Source organism: Phycodurus eques, chromosome 10 (assembly GCF_024500275.1).
Source record: "Phycodurus eques isolate BA_2022a chromosome 10, UOR_Pequ_1.1, whole genome shotgun sequence".
NCBI classification, from domain to species: Eukaryota; Metazoa; Chordata; class Actinopteri; order Syngnathiformes; family Syngnathidae; genus Phycodurus; species Phycodurus eques.
The window spans coordinates 10,403,322-10,424,357 of record NC_084534.1 but is presented as its reverse complement, the minus strand read 5'-3'; the positions used below and the strand labels follow the sequence as shown (position 1 = coordinate 10,424,357).

Here is a 21,036-nt window from a genome sequence, read left to right as displayed (position 1 = left end):
CAGGGGGGAACTGTCATGAGTCCTGCAGTCCTTTTTGTTGGAGACTGGTGGCACTTTGCGCTCCTCTCGCCCTCTCTCTCTCCCTCCCTCTCTCTCTCTTCACAGTAATCAGCACCACCTCCGCCGCGCACCTGTCACCAATCAGCCCTCATCATCACCTGCATAAAAGCCTGCCAGATCCCAGAAACTCTCGCCGGAGTATTAATGCTTTCTTGCAGTACAACGGCTCTCAAGCATCTAGCTAGTAAGCCACGCCACTTCTTGTGATTTTTCTGACCTCCGTGTTTCTCCTTCTCCTCTGTGCTCCCTTTGTGTCCCTCGCCGAGTTTACTTCTTCCACCACGCCGCCAAGCCAGCCGCCTGTCCTTGCCACCGCCTGCCACACGTTCCTTCCCTCAACAACCCGCCAGCATATCTCCATTCCGCTTTGATCAATAAACTTTTCATCACAACCTCTCAGCCTCCGCCTACTCTTGGGTCCCGTCTGAATCAACTCGTGACAACGCCAGCCACAATAGTTCGTACACCTGCAAAATCGAATAAGATCCATTACAGGAGCTGTATTGAAAAGTCTGCTTCTATAACAATAATAATGCAATAACAATATGTCTATTGTTGGGCTTATTGCTTATTACTGGGTTCATATTATACAATTTAATTTACACTGGGCGGCACGGTGGCCGACTGGGTAGAGCGTCAGCCTCACAGTTCTGAGGACCGGGGTTCAATCCCCGGCCCCACCTGTTTGAACGTTTGCAAGTTCTCCCCGTGCCTGCGTGGGTTTTCTGCGGGCACTCCGGTTTCCTCCCACATCCCAAAAACATGCATTAATTGGAGACTCTAAATTGCCCGTAGGTGTGACTGTGAGTGTGAATGGTTGTTTGTTTGTATGTGCCCTTCGATTGGCTGGCAACCAGTTCAGGGTGTACCCCGCCTCCTGCCTGATGATAGCTGGGATAGGTCAATAATAATAATACACATTTTATGAACTGTATATGCAATAATAAATTATCTAGTAAGGATAAAAATGTGCATGCATAATTTTTTATTTGATAGGCCAATCTGGATCAAAGGCCTTGGAAGATACTTGAACTCCTCCACAGGGTCTCATCCCCGACCTGGAGAGGGCACGCCACCCTTTTCCGACTGAGGACCATGGTCTCAGATTTGGAGGTGCTGATTCTCATTCCCGGCCGCTTCACACTCGGCTGCGAACTGCTCCAGTGAGAGTTGGAGGTCACGGCTTGATGAAGCCAACAGAACCACATCATCTGCAAAAAGCAGAGATGCAATACTGAGGCCACCAAACCGGACCCCCTCTACGCCTCGGCTACGCCTACAAATTCTGTCCATAAAGGTTCTGAACAGAATCGGTGACAAAGGGCAGCCTTGGCGGAGTCCAACCCTCACCGGGAACGAGTCCGACGTACTGCCGGATATGCGGACCAAACTCTGATTCCGGTCGTACAAGGACCAAACAGCCCGTATAGGGGGTTCGATACCCCATACTCGCGAAGCACCCCCCACAGGACTCCCCGAGGGACAGGCTGCATTCCGCTTAGCCAGCCGGTACCCGTCAGCTGCCTCAGGAGTCCCACAGGCCAAAAAGGCCCGATAGGACTCCTTCTTCAACTTGACGGCATCCCTCACCGTGGGCAACTCCAGAGTGAAAGAGAGTCCAACCCCTCTCAAGAGGACTGGTACCAGAGCCCAAGCTGCGTGTGGAGGCGAGTCTGACTATATCTAGTCGGAACTTCTCGACCTCACACACCAGCTCTGGATCCTTTCCTGCCAGAGAGGTGACATTCCACGTCCCTAGAGCCATCTTCTGTAGCTGGGGATCGGATTGCCAAGGTCCCTGCCTTCGGCCACCGCCCAGCTTGCACTGCACCCGACCCCTGTGGCGCCAAGTGGAACCCATGTTACCCTTTCGGCTGTGCCCGGCTGGGCCCCATGGGTGCAGGCCCGGCCACCAGGCGCTCGCCTTTGAGCCCACCTCCAGGCCTGGCTCCAGAGAGGGGGCCCCGGTGACCCGCATCCGGGCAAGGGAAATCTAGATCCATATATCTTGTTCGTCATAGGGATTTTTGGAGCCGTGCTTTGTCTGGTCACTCACCTCGGACCTGTTTGGCATGGGTGACCCTACCAGGGGCGTGAAGCCCCAGACAACTTAGCTCCTAGGATCATTGGGACACACAAACCCCTCCACCATGATAAGGTGACGGCTCAAGGAGAGGGTTAATGCTTATTCAATTTTAAAATGTAATTATTGTTTTTGAAATTCAGTTAGGGTTGTAATGCTTCAGTGGTCTTTTGAGGTCAGTCAGGAAGAGGGCTAAAAGTTCATGTAAGAGCAACATTTTGGTGGACCAACATCTTTGTCTCCATGGAGTGGAGCTATGAATGCCACAAATGCTACGGCTAATGCTAATTAGACCGTTATGATTTTCTTCCATTTTAAACATGTAACAGAAGCCCTGGAACCTATCCAAGAGGGATGTCCAGATATTATTATCACATTTATAAGGTCCACAGGGCCTATTTTATATTTCATCCATTTATCAGATAATGGTCTTCACCTTGTCATTGCATTGACATTGTACCCCATGCACCATGCAATTGCTTGGCCATGTATCCATTTATCCAAGTGGAAGAATGATTCAGAGTCAGGAGAATGTAAGTTAATGTACACTGGAGCATTTGAAAGGGATCATCTACAAACATTGTCAAAAAATCAGAAATGAACTTATTAGAACATCTGTCATGAAAATATCATGCCAAATCTAGGGAAATGGTTGTTTTAAGCTCTTTGTAGGTGGGCTCGGGTAAAGATTTTGGGGCCACCATGTTATTGGTGTGCAACACAATGGCGGCTGATGGCTGGATGCTAGTTTGAATGAAAGTGCAAAAAAAATCCGTGAGGGACTTTTTGCATGACAAAGCCAATCAGGATTTGAGATTTGAGATGGCTTCCATTTACAATTTTGAGCTTCATTTCACATGTATTTTTTTTTGACAATTACACAGACGAAAAAAAAGTCAGCACAGAAAAAAAGATTGGTGTTTTGTCATAGTAAGAATTTTTTTGGTGTGATGTGAGTTTTTGTGTGTGAGTGAGAGGTTTTTTGGTGATAGACAGTTTGTGTGTGTGTGTGTGTGTGTGTGTGTGTGTGTGTGTGTGTGTGTGTGTGTGTGTGCGTGTGTGAGCGAGAGAAAGCGAGAGAGAGAATTGGCATATGTGAGAGTTTTTTTTGGGAAGTCTGCGAGTTTTTTTGTGTGATAGACAGTTTGTGTGTGTGTGTGTGTGTGTGTGTTCGTGTGTGAGCGAGAGAAAGCGAGAGAGAGAATTGGCATATGTGAGAGTTTTTTTTGGGAAGTCTGCGAGTTTTTTTGTGTGATAGTGAGATATTTTTACATGTGAGGTTTTGTGATTAATGTGGAAGGTGTTTTTGATGAGTGACTTTTTAGTTGAGTGTTTTAGGAGTGTGAAAGTTTTTGTTGTTGTTGTTGAGTATGAGTTTTTTTTGGTGTGTGAGAGACATCTTTTGTGTGTGTGTGAGACTTGGTGCGGGTGAAAGTTACTTTGGTGTGCGTGAGAGGTTTTTGGTGAGTGTGTACATTTTGTTGGTAAATTTTTTTTTTGCATCTTAGAATTTTTATGTTTTGTGAGAGACTGTTTTTGGTTTGTGTGAGTGTTTTTTGAGTGAGTGTGAGAGATTTCTTTGGTGATTATGAGTTTTTTTGTGAGCGTGATTCTGAGTGTGTCTACCCTGAGAGTTTTTTTGGTGTGGCCTGGATGTTTTTTTTGGTAAGTGTGAGCTGTTTTTTTTTCTTGTGTAAGATGTTTTTTATTGAGTGTGAGAGGTTCTCGGTGGTGTGAGAGGCTTTTTGGTGAGGGTGAGAGAGGTCTTTTGGTGTGTGTGAGTCAGTTTCTTGGTGTGGGTGAGTTACAGTATTTGGTGGATGTGAGATTTTGTGCGCGTGTGTGTGTGCGTGTGTGTTTTGGGAGCGCCTGAGAATTATTTTATGGTGTCCCTGAAAGGTTATTTGGTGAGTGAGATTTTTTTGGTATGTGAGATCCATTTCAATTTTTGGCCCATTACAACACCTCATATTCAATAGCTGTGGTGCACACAACCCTTTTGCCAATTAACCCCAAGCTGAGTAAACCATCAGTCAATTAGAGCTCTGCACGGTTACGCGTGCATGTTGCTGAGTCAGGCGAGCGCTTCATTCCTTTATGCACCCCCCCACCCCCACCACAATCTCCTCACCTCTCTGTCTCTCTCTGTCTCTCTCTCTCTCTCTCTCTCTCTCGATTTTGTTGCCAATAAGACTTTGTTGTAGCGTCCGACGTCATTAATGTGGTCTGGAAAGCGGCGCGCGAGGCTCCGCTCCGCGGTGGTTAATTGCGTTCACCACCCGCTGGCAACTTGTTAATTTAGCCCATTGAGTGTTGTTAGTATTCCTACACAGTGAGCCGTCTACTCGCGGTCGGGACGGCTGGGTCGAGTCTCCCGCTTTTATGAATGACTAGCGAGGCGGGGGAATGCCAGTTAGCGCGACCGGGCTCCACTGGGACCAGCCGCCGATGAGCGATTCACGGCGGAGCGGAGCCGTGGCTCACTGCGGAAAAAGACGAGCCTGACTGCCGCAGACTGGCGTGCGAACGCACCGTGAGGAGGACACGCTCGCGTAGGGCAGCAACGGCACCGTGACCGCAATGTAAGTTGTTAGCTGCCTACAACTCATTAGAAAAACGTCACATATAGGGACATTGTCATGTATATATATATATATATATATAACAATGAAACTGCATGAATGTTATTTAACATCAACAGCTTGAATCTTTTCTTTTTAGGAAAGTGCAACATTAATTGTTTGTCTTCTTGGAGGCAAGTGCAACGGGAACAGTCTTAATTATGATCCAATCTGGCATAATAATAATAATAATAATAATAATAATAATAATAATAATCATGGCATTTGTTATTGCTTTGGCTCCGTCTGAAGCGCCTAGGACAGGAGAAGCTGTTTATAGTTGCTTTTCGTTTGTTTAAATGTATGGCTAGCCCTGACGTTTGCTTTGTTTATGGCTACAGCATGAGGCAGAACTTTAATATTCAGGAATGCTAATAATCGCTCCATCATATTACATAAATTGCAGTGCATTCAGTTATCATAATTAATATGACTAGTTTTCAAAACATTTTGCAAGCTTTCACGGGCCACATAAAATGACAAAGATGACCGGATCTGGACCGCAGGCCTGAAGTTTAACACCTGTCGTATCTGCTGTAATTGCTGGCCTTTCACGTTTTCACATTCCTGTTCAAGCACACTGAATTTCTTGGTATGCTTCTCATGAATTTACCTGTCATCAACAACACATGGTTCTATTTGATTTATCTTTGACAACACACTACATGTATGTAATAAGGACCCCAGCCAAGCTTGTCAGCATCTGTTTCACTGGCATGAAGGATGAGGACAAGGAAAAAGAAAGAGTGCCTTTTCTTTCTCAAGTACTTCCTCATGGCTCATGCGTCCCCCTCTCAGGTCCATTCACATTGTGGCTCTGGGGAGCGAGTGCCCCGGTGGAGTCGGCCAAGGGGAAGAAATCATGGGCCAGGGCCAGCTGCAGGGAGGCCTGCTGTGGAGCTACCTGGGCCATGGTGCGCTGGTGGGCCCCAGTGACTTGGAGAGCAGCTTGCATAACCCAGCCTTCATGGAGTACACTTCACGTGTCTTTGGAGACGTTACCATTGTGGTCCAGGATTGTCCCAGCTGGGTAAGCCATGTCTGCTTTTGGACTTTGGTATCAGCATGAAATGTTGCGAGCTAACTCTTAAGTGTACGATAAAGGCAGAGTGGAACCTTTAAGTCAGAAAATAGACTATTCCACTCCAGGGTCAAATGTCAGGCATCCCTAAAAGTTTTGTAAAGTGAAGATGCTTGTGTGTCATGAGATGTTGAATCATTTTCTATTTTCAAGGCCACTTTCTAACCAAGCGCTGATTTGAGGTTTGCACGTGTAATTTCAGTGTGCTGTCCTCAAACACCCCCTAAAAGAATGAAACAACTTTTGTTCTTAAAAGCAGATGAATTGGCGAATTCTTTTGATTTTGCAACAGTACGGTATGTGCTGTATTGTGGAGCTGTCTTAGCCTGGCAATAGCCTGTCACTCAACTTTACGCTTCTTTGTTTTTATTCAAATAATTTATTATGTTATTATGTATTTATTTTTTATATTATGTAAGTGCTTTGCAGGGTTTACCAGCTTTTTGATTTCAGTCAGGTTGTTTTCTCACTCGACACAGTGACCGACTGGTTAGCACATCTGTCTCACAGTTATGAGGATTGGGGTTCAGGCCCTGCCTGTGTGCAGTTTGCATGTTCTCCCCGTGCTTGCGTGGTTTTCTTTCCGGGTACTCCGGTTTCCTCCCACATCCCAAAAACATGCGTGGTAGTTAATTGAATACTCTAAATTGCCCGTAGGTGTGAATGTAAATGTGAATGATTGTTTGTCTATATGTGCCCTGCGATTGGCTGGCGACCTGTTCAGGGTGTACCTCGCCTCTCGCCCGAAGATAGCTGGGATAGGCTCCAGCACGCCTGCGACCCTAATGAGGATAAGCGGTACAGAAAATGGATTGATGTATGTTTTCTCCTCGTGTTTCCCAACCTTAGTCAAGACACATATCTTACATTAGAAAAATCTCACACCACCAAACAAAAATGTCACAAAATGTGAATACACAGGTCAATTATGTATTTACTGTATGTTAAGCCAACATTGTGAGGGGAAGGGTAAGGGTTATCTGAGGTTACATCCATGATAGTTGTCACTGCAAACTGTTGATTAATCGGATATGTCTCCTTTTTCCTCTCCAGGACTTGTTGGACAGTGACTGGGCCAGCGTACGTAAAGTTCTTGAGCAGGCGGACATTCTGGTCATCAAGTATTCAGTGACTGACAAACTGGCCTTCCAGCAGGTCAGGAATGGATATGCCCCAAGACTCCGCCCACTTCTTAGGCACTGGGGAGTGCCTGTTATCTTGGTGGCAGTTGGAGCTAGGCTGAACGGTGAGGACATGTGTGATTTTTAATATACTATATTTAATATATTATTTATTTATAACAACCAATTTTGGTCCTTTAAATGATTTTTGTCAGCAAAAATTGATTTTGAGAGGCATCTCATTATATTCTTTGTTTGGCTTCCATCACCTTCTCAAATAAATGATCATATTCATATTTTAGCACAGTTTTGACTTGAAAAGAAAATGCCACCAATGTACAAGCCATTAGGCACATCTGTACTTTGTAACCAAAGTGGGATTGGTGCAGTTTTGTGGGAGTGCCTCACAACATTAGGCACAATCTAATGAGATTAAAAAAGTCCAGTATCAAATACAAATACAGTTTTGAAGACCTGGATACAAATCCGGCCCCGTCTGTGTGGAGTTTGCATGTTCTCCCCGTGCCTGCATGGGTTTTCTCCGGGAACTCCGGTTTGCTCCCACATCCCCAAAACATGCGTGGTAGGTTAACTGAAGACTCTAAATTGCCCGTAGGTGTGAATGTTAAGTGTGAATGGTTGTTTGTTTATACTGTATGTGCCCTGCGATTGGCTGGCGACCAGTTCAGAGTGCACCCAGCCTTTCGCCCGAAGATAGCTATGGATAGGCTCCAGCACGCCCGCGACCCTAGTCAGGATAAGCGGTGTAGAAAATGGATGGATGCTTCTTGTACAATACATTGCCATTTGTCTTTATTAAAAACAAGTAACAAAACAAAACAAAAAAACAACAACATTTGGGGGGTGTCTGGAATGGATTAATGGCATTTCATTTAATTTCAGTGGGGAAATTATTTGATATACTGTACAAGTAATTGAGTTACGCTCGTGGTCACGGAATTAATTAATCGCATACATCAAGGTACCACTCCAGTAATACCTCTCTGTTTGTGTCAATAAAACTAAGCATAGTTATCTTTGTAAAGTCTGATTTTTGGTAGGTCCTATTGGATCTCATTAGATTGTTGTTCTCAATAGTGTGGCAAGTGCATGTATATACACAGCACATTGATCCTCATTCAGTGCATTTTGTATAAAAAAGCCAATCAAATGCATGTAGCTGTATTTTTAGCTTTTCTGCTCAACATTCTTTGAAATCCTGTCAGTGCAGCATCGCGGAAAGATCAGAGCGTAAGTCAAGTTGTGCTCGTGCCGTGTGTGTGCTTGTGTGTGCGTGTGTTTGCGGTGTTGCATGAGGGCAGACAAAAGGGTTTTGCGTTTTAGTTTGTTGCTGCTCCCGAGAGTGGGTTCACGCTATTCCCTCATAACTGCAGAGAATGACGGCTGAGCTCAGATTGCTCGACTTAGCCCATCGCTGCAGTACGTGCATTAACGTGCCCATTAAAGCAGCGCCGAGTGCAAGGCCACACTATTCCGCCAAGGGCACACGCTCGCTCTCGTGCACATAAACACAATACTGATGTGTCAAGTCACTGCCTGACAGACGCTCATACTCCTATTTTCACTCTGTCTCATACACGCACACACACTCTTGGCTGAGTGCCTGTAGGTTATTAGCAGTATGATTTATCAAATGCCTCAGCACTTAGCCGTGTCCCACTCATTCTTTCTTGCTCTGTTCTTTGTTCTGTCTCTCTGTGGCCCTTTTTCTTCCTGCAAGATAATCCCACTAATTTTCTGTCTGATTCTGTCTTCTTTTCCCATGTGCACATAGCTCAGCGTGGCTGGTTCCTGCTAGCATACCACTGCAGACATTACATGCTCGAAAATTGCAGAACACAGCAGGTGCCAGGCTTCATTCAATAAATGGAAGAACCCATTCAATTTTCCTTTTATGCCACTCCATCTATGTCTGTATGGGCATTAGCAATAAAGGGTAGGCCTTGCTCTGTGTTTAATGTTGCGTTTTAGAAAATAGTCAGTAGATGGCATCTGAGTAGTATTCAATACTAAGGTGTTTATATGAAAATTTAGTAGGATATTGTACAAAAATGTAATCACTGTATGAGTTTCAAGTGGACTATTTTACAACACGAGATCAGCACACATGCGAACTCCTGCAGCAACAAATTTAAAAATTACATGTGAAATGCCTACTATATTAAAACTTTGCCACTAGGTTTTTTTTCCTCTTGTTTTACAGTGGGAAGTTAGTTAGTTCGAGCTCTCAATGCCATGAGGCACATTAGGCCGCAATTGCATTTTCTGTAATTTTTTTACGGGAGCAGGTGATTGACCTACTGTCCAACCCCAGCACCTGGTACTCCTAGGTGGTCTCCCATCCAAGTACTAACCAGGACCGTTAGTTTTCCGAGATTGGACAAGAGCTGGCAGGGATTGGGCTGGCTGAAGTGGGAACTAGGGTCTTTTTCAAAATATTAATGAAAACCAAAGCTTTTAAGCACCTGCTAAAATGACTGCTTTGTGTTAATTCCAGCGCATTGCATTTTGTAAAATGCGACCAGTCCAGAGTGTAACCGGTCACCCAAAGTCAGCTTGGATGAGCTTCATTTCACCCCCGAGGAGGATATGCTGTATGGAAAATAAATAGAAAAACATTACAAGACGAGGTTTTCAAGGTCGTTTCTGTCAGGCTGGAGACTAACTAAATGTGTCAGGATGGTCAACTGGTCCAAGGCACTGTATTCAGGTTGCAGTCTCTACAGAGGTGGGGGTTTCAAATCTCACTTCCGCAAGGATCAAATGCGCTATTGGTGGCCCCTGAACTGTCGACCCTTTCCGAGATCAGACGAGATTGGACGTTCTCAGAGTAGTACTACCGTAAGCCACATTGCACAAAGCAGTGCGCCGTCAACCAAGCCATTCATTGTGCTCGGTTGGCAGTGCACGAGGTGAATTGAAAAATGTTTACCATCACTATCTGTTTTGGTAGGGTCAGTTTACTGGGACTTGTCTCCATGCCAACGATTCAGAGACAGCCTGTTACTCAGTCACTGAGTTCACTGCTGCAAGTGCAATTGTTTACTTTCACAGTTTGCCTGCTGTAGGAGCCTGTATTGTACAAAAATGGTGTGTTCCAAGTTTGCTGATAAAACAAATGTGGAGAGTGAAAAGCAGCAATTTAAGAATGGATTGAAAAATGTGCTTCCATTCCCCCTCCAGTTAAGAGCACTGTGCTTGATATGCCAGGAGACTATTGGTGTGATGAAGATTTCCACTTTGAAACAGCATTATCAGAAGAAGCGCAGGAATTTTTGCAGAGATATTTTCTAAAACTCCAGTGGTAAGAACAAGACAAAATAATGCACTGAAATCATTATATCAAGCTGCAAACAGGATTCTTGAGCCATCTATGACACAACAACAAAAAGCAACTCACTCACTTTGAGTGGTGTGGATGTTGGATAAGCACAAGAAGCCATTATCAGATGCAGAAATAATAAAAGAATGCACAAGTGAAGTGATGAACACAATGTTTGAGGCAAAAAAAGAGAAAATGAGAGCTAAACCTAAGCAAATCCCTTTTCAGGTTCCTCAGCAACCAGACGCACTGACTTACTAGCCTTGGCTGAGTCCATTGACACCACTGATAATGCTCATCTGATGGTCTTTGTGAGGTATTATGAGTCAAAAAGGGATTTTTTTGGACATGCCAAAATGGACATGACATTTTATTGTAGTTCATATATTTGTTCTTATTTTGTATAAAAATGACATTTTGTTTTGAATATTACGGCATTATCTCATGTGGCCTGACCGACATCAATACATGAACCTTTGACTCATTGAAAAACTTTAAGATTTGTATTTGAGGAGCCACCCGTTCTCCCTGTTCGAGCTCATACCACCCCCGAAGGGCAGCACAGTGCACAGTGGTTAAGCGCTTCTGTCTCACGGTTCTGACTGAGGTTCAAGGGTTGAATCTCAGCTCTAGCCTTTTTGTGTGGAATTTGCATGTTTTATCCGTGCTTTTTACTAGTCCAAAAATATGCATATTAGGCTAACTGATGACTCTAAACTGTACATATGTTTGAATGTGAGTGTGAATGGTTGTTTGTCTATATGTGGAAGAAGTTTAAAAATTGTCTGTACAATACTTAGAATTTGATCCATTTGTGTACTTTCGTTCTCTTTGAATTTCACTTAGGACATAGCCATTCAGCTCAACAACCTACAACGAGGCATTACACACTATATTGTGGATCAAATAGTGGTGCCATTTGGCGTACCATATATATTTCTATTTAATACAATATTGAGTCATACATAAATGTGATCATTCTTGGCCACTAACTGAAATGTCGTCCTTAGACGAGGGTCCTCCCTGTACTTGTCCGCTGTGTGCATCTGACTGGAGCAGCTGCGTGCCTCACAGTGAAGGTCTGCAGCTGTCCCGGGACCTGGGGGCCACCTACCTGGAGTTACCCTCGCTTAACCATGTGTTCGTCGGTCGCTACTTTGGCAGCGTGGTACACACATGCACTCACACACATACACACGTACACACACGCGCTTTGCATCTCACCTCAGGCTTTATTCATTTTTAAGATTGTACATCTTATGATGGGGACAATTTGTTCCCAAAGCGAAGAACAGATGATGTAACAGCTTATTTTTGTGGCTTGTTTTTGAATAAGTGTATCTCTGTATTTTTCAGCTGGAGTACTTCATGATCCAGTGCCTGAAACACAAAGCCAAAGAGAAGCCAGAAAAGAGGCGAGGAAATAAAGTCCACGAGCTTCGCCCGCCTCACTTGGAACAACCAGGTCAGAAGAATAACGTGGCATCTAAAATTAATAATGTAGTTTTAGTGCCAGTCCAATAAATAATCTGAAGATTTGTGTCTTGGCAGTAAAATTTTACAGTACAGTATGTATCTAAAAAAATAGATGTTCTGTTCTAATTGTTTTCCCATTTCTATTTGAATGACATAACTGAAAAGAATGCACTGTTGGTTGCGATAGACAATTGACTTGCCCAATGAACAATATTGAATTTCTTTGCCTTCCTTACTATGCTTTTTATTATGGATGGGCGAGTACCGATACCAGGGGCCGAAACCGACCTTATTTTTAAGGTATCGAGTACTCATCAATACTGCCGATACCAGCTACCGATACTTAAGGAAAAAAAATCTAACATTGAGGTAGTCCTCCTGACCAGTAGTTGGTGCTACACTGTGGCAGTTTGACACATTGGTAAATCATCATGTGCGTCAAAAGAAAGAAAGGTCTTCATTCACGATTATCTGTCACTGTGTTCATTGAAATTTTATGTAGTAAATGCCTTAAACTGTAAATATAAATGTATTAAATGAAATGTATTAAATACTGGCATGGTGACCAACTGGTTAGAGCGTCTGCCTCACAGTTCTGAGGACCGGGGTTCAATCCCCGGCCCCGCCTTTGTGGAGTTTGCATGTTCTCCCCGTGCCTGCGTGGGTTTTCTCCGGGCACTCCGGTTTCCTCCCACATCCCAAAAACATGCGTAGTAGGTTAATTGACGACTCTAAATTGCCCGTAGGTGTGAATGTTAGTGCGAATGGTTGTTTGCTTGTATGTGCCCTGCGATTGGCTGGCAACCATTTCAGGCTGTACCCCGCCTCCTGCCCGATGATAGCTGGGATGGGCTCCAGCACGCCCGCGACCCGAGTGAGGAGAAGCGGCTCAGAAAACGGATGGATGGATAGATGTATTAAATACTCGTCAGGGGTGTCAAACTCATATTTGGGCCACATAGTAGTTATGGTTTCCGTCAGAGGGCTGTCATGACTGTGAACCAATATAAATGCATGATCATCTCATATTATTACATATACACAACAAATAGATGGATAAATAATTTTGAAATCAGAAGCCAGTAAAAAATTGCTTGTTCAATTTGTATTCAACTTATGTTAAAACGGGGCTTGGTAACAAATAATGCTTGCAATATGTCAACGTTTTTAAAAGTGAAGAACATTTTCAATTTGGGTATTTTAGTAAAAAACATTAATTTGACGCAGTCAACAAATGCTATCTGATTCTTTGTAAAAACACATCTTGCTCTTACTCTTCCCCTGCACCACTCTTACCTGTTAAGCTTCCACTTCCACTTCCCTTTGCTCAGCTCGTCTTCCTCCAATTCGAGTGGAGGAGTCAAGCTTCTCCCAAGACATGCAGTGGTTGTTGGAGCGTGGCGTGCAGTTTGCCGACGTGGCCTTCTATGCAGGAGACTCCGGGAAAGAACTGGGATGGGCTCACGCATCCGCACTCTGCGCTGTCAGCCCGTATTTCCGACAGCTGCTCCTGGGGCCTAAGACCAGGTATGAGATGTATTATGTTATCAAGCTATTTCATCATCTGTAGCCACCAGGTGCTTACCTCCTCCTTTGTGCTGAATTTTGTCTGGTTTGACAGGGAACGGCCGCAGTCACGGTGTGTCTGCAGGGAGAGGGATGGAGGCCCGCACTCGTTACTCTCCACCTGGGACGGCGGAATAATTGATGACATGCCTCGATCTGAGGGACATCTGGCTGGTCGCCTCTCTCGTCTGGTCGTGAAGGATCCCCTCTTGTGCATGTGCTTATGGGAAACTCTCATGTTCATTTACCGAGGTAAAGTACCAGAACAGTTAAATACTGCTAAACTCTTACAATAACATGCAATACTGTATACAAACAAAAACACCTAACAGTTGATTGTGAGAGAATTATCTCTCAAACAATAGTAGAGAATGCCTTGACTTTTTTGTGACTTTAGATCACAACTGATGTAATATTAGGTGGGAGTTGGGGTAAATAAAACCTGTATGGACAGTGTAGAACATAAACCACAAAATAGCCTCTTTCACAGGTTTTGCTTTTCTCACTCACACACACGCTCCTGATGTGAGCGGATGTCTTGAGAGGACCACACGCAGAGATGAAGCTGAGAGTGAAAGTGATGTCTCAATTTTATTTTTCCATTTACAGTGGAACCCCACTATTCACGGGGGATAGGGACCGTGAATAGCGAAAATCTGTGGATAATTGACACACATTATTACTGCATTGAAAAAAAAGAAAAAAGTTTGAATCCCAAAAATTCTTGAACAAGCGAGGATAAACTGCCAGTAAGCATTTTGGTGGTTGTCCCCCCTCCCAAAAAAAAGAAAAGAAAAAAAAAAGTCAGTGAATAGGTGAATCCACGGGTGCCGAACCGCGAGTATGTAGGGGTCCAATGTAGTCGTTTTGTTTCTTCTTTGCTGTTGATCAGCTTGGCTAATGACAGACATGACGTGTGGAATTTTGTGCACTTCCTTCCATTCTGCGATTTATAATCACACGTCGCTATAAATGAACTGAATAAAATGCCTCCGCACATCTTGGGGTTCAGGTGTCTTCAAGTGCCTACTTTACGGCGCAGATACAGTATTTGTGATCTCCTTCATTGTAGTTCCGTATAAATGTACCTTGCGCGAGCAAATCATTTTCTTCCGCCATGTCAAAGACTGTCAGTGCCATTTTAGCGTGCCACATTTAGGGATTAAGAGGAGCTGCTTTGATTGGACGGGATTGAAATCGGCTGTCATCACTCCCACAACAGTGCAGACATCCCTCTTTGAAGGGTGCCGCAAACTGTACGACGCGCTTGAACCCGGTTGGTCCCGATCATCGCAAAAAATAACAGTGGCCAACTCACCCCCACACACTTAGCGACTGGATATATTGACGCCCTAAACAGCGACCCTGTACAGGCGTTTGATGCTGCACGTAGTACAGTACATTGTACTTTAATACATTTATTAAACCATGAAAAGATAGCGTAATAGTTAAGAAAGAAACAGGTTGCTACAGAGAGTGGTGGTAGGGAATAAAAGCAAGAGTGTGGATATTTTAAAGGAGTCTCGCTGGCTACCATTCCTTCGAATGTACCCAGAGCGGTACCTACCGCAAGCGTACATTTTGACCAGAAGATTCACACAGGCACATTATAAATTATAAATCTCGTAAAGTCGGCATGGTGTACGAATGGTTAGCACATCTGCCTCACAGTTATGAGGTTGCGGGTTCAAATCCGGCCTCGCCTGTGTGGAGTTAGCGTGTTCTCCCCTTGCCTGTGTGGGTTTTTTTCCGGGTACTCCGGTTTCTTCCAACATCCCAAAAACATGCATGGTAGGTGAATTGAAGACTCCAAATTGCCTGTAGGTGTTAATGTGAGTGCGAATGGTTGTTTGTTTATATGTGCCCTGCAATTGGCTGGCAACCAGTTCAGGGTGTACCCCGCCTCTCGCCCAGAGTCAGCTGGGATAGCTCCGGTACTCCCGCGACCCTAGTGAGGATAAGCGGTACGGAAAATGGATGGATGGATGGATGGAATCTAGTGTAGCGTATATTGGTTTGAAAAAAAACATAATTAATTTAGGGGAAAAGAATAAGCCGGAAGTGACGCACGCAGGCATCGCTTCCGGTTTGGCGTGATTTTAAGTTTCAACGTTAAAATCAAATAATTTTATCTCGTAAAGGGCACCACTTCTCTTTTTAGATGTGTCAAACGTCAGGACAAAGTGAAGAAAACCTCTATGTCTTGTAATATGAAGGTTGCTTCAGGAATTAGATGAGTTCTCGATAAACTGTTGTCGAACCCAAACACGCACAAATGATACAGGTAGTGAATCTTTATAGAAAATTTAATGAGATCTAACAGGGGGACTTTACAGGGAAACAATGCAGGGAAAAGAAAAACAAGGGAGAGACCAACATTTGGAAAGGAGACTGACTTGTGATGTGAGGTTGGGAATGAGCAAGTGATGACAATGCATATAGCTGGGGGTTCTTGTTATCGTTCATTTAAACCCAAAGATGCACTAATCTGTACTTTTAGTAGACCACAACTTGGATTTACGTTGTATGGAAGACAATTTAGGCAGGCTGGTTGATCTCCCGAATGTTTGGCCGGTCCGGTCTGCACGGGGAACAGGTGGATTTGGCGGAAAAGGAGGAAGGAAAAAAAAGAGCAGGAAAAAGAGTCGCTGTTTGCAAGATGTTTGCAGCAGATGTGCACTGTCTGCTTCCTTTCCAACAGAGCTTGCCCATGAGCTGCCCAAGGCACCCAAAAGGGTAGCTCGGGAGCGCGCTGGCAGGATGCCCTGCGGCGGGGAAGGGTCCGATGTGTCCTCGCCACCTCATGGTGAGAGGTGGGGCTTCCTGCCTGAGCCAGTCGTTGGCAAGTTGGTCGAACGAGCGCCAGCACTCAATAAAGGGGGCTTCGCCCTTTATGCCAAGCCAAAAAGGGGTGGTCCCCCACCAGCGGTCAGGTGTAGAACCTGACTCGTCAATCAAGGAGAGGGAAGGTGCCAAGTAGAGGTCAGTTAGGGTGCAGTGCAGTGAGTCTTTAGAGATCGAAGCAACGTGTTTGATTAAGAACTTCCGCAAACGCTGTCGTTCTTCATCGGAACTCAGGGCGTCAGCACCCGGCAGGACCTGCTGCACGTGCGTTTTGAAGTCGGGATAAGGGAGCGGGTGACTATCACACGGTGTTACCGTCGTCGGTGAGTTGGTTCCCGAGGAGTATGAGGGAGTGGGAGGAGTTGTGGGTGACGCGATTTCGGGTGCCATTGGGATTGTACTGAGCATATGGATCACCAGGTGTTGGTCTGCAAGCCAGGTCCACTCTGATGATGTCATCACCCTCAGTAGGTCCCACTGGAACGATAGCAATGTGTCGCGAAGGAACAGTGAGTTGTACTCCACCAGAGCTAGGCAATGGGGAGAGGTCTAGTGGGAGGTGACCAATCACGGGGACCGTGAGAGTGAAATTGTAGAAGTCGGAGCACCTCAAGAGGCCAAGCCTAGTAGATCTGGGGATGTGGATGTCGCTCCGTGTGTCGATGTAAATTAGCAGCACGGTGGTCCGGGAAGCGTCTCGGAGGGGTGTGGCATGCAGGGACAAACCCAGGTCGTTAAACTTCAGCGAAGGCTGAACGAACGCATGAGGACCGGTCACTGATTGGTTAGCGTGCGCGAACAGTTGAATAGGGAAGTTAACAGTCAACGCTTTTACTGTAACTTCGTCTTTGCTCAAAACTTCGCAAGTGTCGGGGATGGTTTTAATGGTTGAAAAACACGGTTAGCGGAATCGCTATTAGTACGCGACCACAAAACATTGTTAATGGTGTCAACTTGAACGGCCAGTCGAACAAGTACCTCTGCGTTTAAGCAAGTTTTATACGGCAACTTGGGGATCGCTAGGAAGCAGTGAGTCAACGAGCGATGGTTCCATTGCAGGTTCAGTGCGCACACGGCCACTGCAGTAACGGCGGATGGCGGCGCGGTATTAACGGGAAAGCGAAAGGTTTTCAGTGTTAATTGAAGGTCAGGATGCTTAAGTCGTAGGGTGTCAAACAGTGCCTGAGAAATTGCCAATTTGTCCGCCCACCAGGCCAGGAAGACGTCGTCTGTCGGGCAGTCATTAATCCCACCAGCAACATTGAGGCAGTAGCGCTCTTCGTGCTGGGGTTGCACAAGATGGCAGAGAAACGTGTCGAGTTCTCTAAGTCTGTTCAGCGGTGGTGAGGTGGCTACAGTGGACTCGGCGGTGTCGGTAATGGGGGTGTCATCACTTGAAGGAGTGTGGTCTGACAGGTCGCAGTCCTCCGAGTGGTCCAATACCAGGCACTGGTTTTAGGACAGTTCCCAAGTTGGTGGTGGCAATGCCTGTTCCACCTGCGCCCACAGCTGAAGATTTTTTTAATCAATTAGTGTGCTCAAAGCGACACACAGCAGGTCTTGGCCGATGAGCAGGGGGACGGATTCAATTGGAGACACATAGACCGGATGGACTAACATCATGGGCCAATTGTCCAGTGAAGAATAGTTAAGGGGTTTAACTCGGTGGTAGTCACCGAAAATGCGCGGATAGTTAGTACGCAGCGTTGCAGTTGAAGGTCACGGCCACTAGCTTGTAGCAATGTCAGAAGTTGATTGAACACAGCGTGGGACATAACAGTGATGTCTGTTAAGTCCCGGTGTCATTCAGAGCTTCGCGGACAAGTTCATGCTCGAGTGTTACGGTTAAATAGAACTTCAGAGAAGTACCTTTAGCGGTTAGTTCACCCAAAAGCTGTCGGAATGGCAGAACGTTATTCAGTAGTGCAATGTGACGCGAGTCATGAGCCTAGCCTGGGTCTAGTCGGACGATTAGGACGGTACGAGAGGGGTCTAAGGATTGACCGTCACAAAGTAGTCTGCTAAGGTTATGGCGAGGTGAGGTCGTCGTGGAGTCTGCCGGGGTCACAGAGGCACTTGGCAGGTCATTGGGGGAACAATGGAGGTTACCTGGTTGACCTATCGCCTCCTCTGTGGCCTCTGTGTTCGACTCAGTCAGGCCTAGTCATAATGACGGGTCCCTGCTTTTTGGCTTTGGACAGGCTGCGGAGCACCTCAAGTAATTCTTCCCTTTGGGAGCTGTTAGTTCGGGAGCCCTTTTCACGGTAGTCACTAGTCGTTTTAGGGTCTCGGTTAGACGAGTCAGGTTTAGGCTGGTCATTGCATGTACCCTGTTTCGACATGTAAATTTGGCGCGAATTAGAGTTGCGGTCATTCCATGATTCTGATTTATAATTGGATTGGCGTTGTTGGTTACGAGGACCATTGTTGTACGTGACTAGTCGTAACAATGTGACCTTATTCTCCAAATATACAAACTTTTCCCTTATAAAATAGCAACTTAATTCATAATGTTACATCTTTATTATCATATAATTATAGCTCCTTCCACACTGGTGGCTTTTTCACTGCCTTTTCCTGGCTCAGTGTCTTGTGTAAGGTACCGATGTGGGATGTTGACCAGTGAATTTACAGGCTTCTGAAGTAGTAACCGAGGCTTAAAAGAGGCGGAATGCAGGGGATAGCGGGAAGCTGTTTACCAGAGTGTGAAGTTTACCATCACCTTTGTGGTGAAAGCAATGTCCCAGTCCTAACACTGGCACCACCATGCATCTAATTATCTGAATGCAAGAAGCAGCAACAGCTGAAAGGCACAGGGAACTGTTACACTTCTGATTCGTGAAAGACTTTTTCTCGTGATATTTTTACTCATCCTCATAATATGACAACTTTGTTCTTTTAAAATTCCAACTTTCATTCATGTAAAATTACGACTTGAGTCTCGCAATATTATAACTTTATTCTTGTACAATTATCAGTCTTTTCCTGATAAAATTACGAGTATATTCTTGTAATACTTCAACTTTATTCTCTTAATTTTGTGACCTTTTGTCTTGTATAATTACAACTTTAATTCATGTAAAATGAGAACTTTTCTTGTAATATTACAACTTTCTTTTTCTCGTAAAATAACAATTCATAATTGTATGACTTCTTTTCTTTGTAGTATTTTTACTTCCTTTTGAGTGCCCCTAATACTCCTTAATACTTAAGACATACAAACATCACATCTAAAGAATATGTAAATCGAGCTACGTGCAGCCAAAGACTTCTCCACTAGTGCATTTCCTATAGCACATGAAGTCTAGTTTAACAAGCGCATGATGTACGATGCGCCTCATGAAAATCTTCTCAGAGTGCGGCTTAAGGTCTGCAGTACTGTGCTCGCTATGTGTCAGAGTGTGGTGCACTTCATCAAAGACTGTGTGTCGTGCAAAAATCAAACATCTGATTTGCACCCTTTCATGTGTTTATGAGCACAGTGTTGATGAACACACATATGCTTACATTTGCTATCGCGCTTGCAGGAGAAACACAAACAGCTGTGAGAGCTCAGCAGATTATAGGGTTAGACTCAGTCTGTTTAAAGGACTGCATGAAGAAGAAGTGTTTACTCCTTAAAGACAGGTGGGGCAGTGTGCATTGTGGATTTTTCTCATGTGGTAGAGGACAAGGATGGCAGAGGAATGAGGGAAAAGTTGAGAAGAAGGTAAAAAAAGAATGGGGAGTGAGGATGGAAGTGTAGCATGGAGGATACTATGACGAGTGTGTGCTGCTTTTGAGTTTATGGGGCGGGGAAGCAAGAGCAGAATATGAACGTCACATTTCCACCAAGCACTGCAAGGAGACAATGAATGACTGTTAACCTTTAACATGGTGTTTCGAATTGAATCTCCAACCTCACATGCATTGCTATATTTGTATAAATGGCTAATCTCATATACTATTTGTGTACTCTGCATGGCCCAAGGAAACAAGAAAGCTCATCAGGAGCTATTGTTTGATTTTCATTTGTTGGAAGGCTATAAACAATACTTTGCCTTTTGACTAGTCGTTTTAGCAGATTTTCCACCCTAGAATAATATTGTGTCTGTAAGAAAAAAAAATCCCCTCCTTCCCTGAAATAATTTCACGCTCTGGTTTGTCAGTATGTGTGTGTGTGTGTGTGTGTGTGTGTGTGCGTGTGTGTGTCATAGAGGCCATGATTTTACTAGGTTGATGCTAACACTGTAAGACTGTGTCTCCTTTTGTAGTGTGCTGCTGACTTAATATGATTTGTCAATGGCTTATTATACTATGTATATACAGTATAGGGACATGTATCACATTGAGCACGAAGGGATTATTGTATGTTATTGAACAGTCAGATTGTGAATTAAGGCAGTGAACAATAGTGTTTGTTCGTTTTCTGTTTTTTTAAGAAGCATGTTTTTGGAATGTGGAAGGAAACCGACGTACATGGCGAAAACCCACGCAAGCATGCGAAGAACATACAAACGCCATACAGGAGGACTGGAGCTGTGATTTGAATGAGAATCCCTCGACTATTAGGCTGACATGCAAATCAATATGCCATCATGCGGCAAAAATAATTTGTATTCATCTATTCCACTTATTCTATTCCAATGTCTAATTTCAGCACTAATATGATGTTTGTTTGTGAGTTCAGGGGAAAAATATACAGTTAACAGTTTGTCATCCAATTATAGGTTAACAGCTGTGTAATTTGACTAAATAAAACTAAACTAAAATAAAATAAAATTACTCATCCTCAGATGACGTGATATAGGGGGAGCTAATTGCAGCTGGGCTGATGAATTATACTTTTTAACTTTCTTGAC

At 44.5% G+C, this 21,036-nt stretch overlaps 1 protein-coding gene across 3 annotated transcripts in view; it reads left to right on the top strand.

Moving 5' to 3' along the window:
* The first annotated feature begins 4,311 nt into the window (after window positions 1–4,311).
* The window catches only part of rhobtb3 (Rho related BTB domain containing 3), a 29,981-nt gene continuing 13,256 nt past the window's right edge, over window positions 4,312–21,036 (top strand). For 2 of the 3 annotated variants that reach the window (XM_061687214.1, XM_061687216.1), the window contains exons 1-7: window positions 4,312–4,725; window positions 5,563–5,794; window positions 6,899–7,091; window positions 11,320–11,477; window positions 11,666–11,774; window positions 13,090–13,312; window positions 13,407–13,603. In XM_061687214.1, coding sequence (XP_061543198.1) covers window positions 4,724–4,725; window positions 5,563–5,794; window positions 6,899–7,091; window positions 11,320–11,477; window positions 11,666–11,774; window positions 13,090–13,312; window positions 13,407–13,603 — 1,114 coding nt within the window. In that variant the 5' untranslated portion in view covers window positions 4,312–4,723. The remainder of the gene's footprint in view (window positions 4,726–5,562; window positions 5,795–6,898; window positions 7,092–11,319; window positions 11,478–11,665; window positions 11,775–13,089; window positions 13,313–13,406; window positions 13,604–21,036) is intronic. The other variant, XM_061687215.1, reaches the window with a different exon arrangement.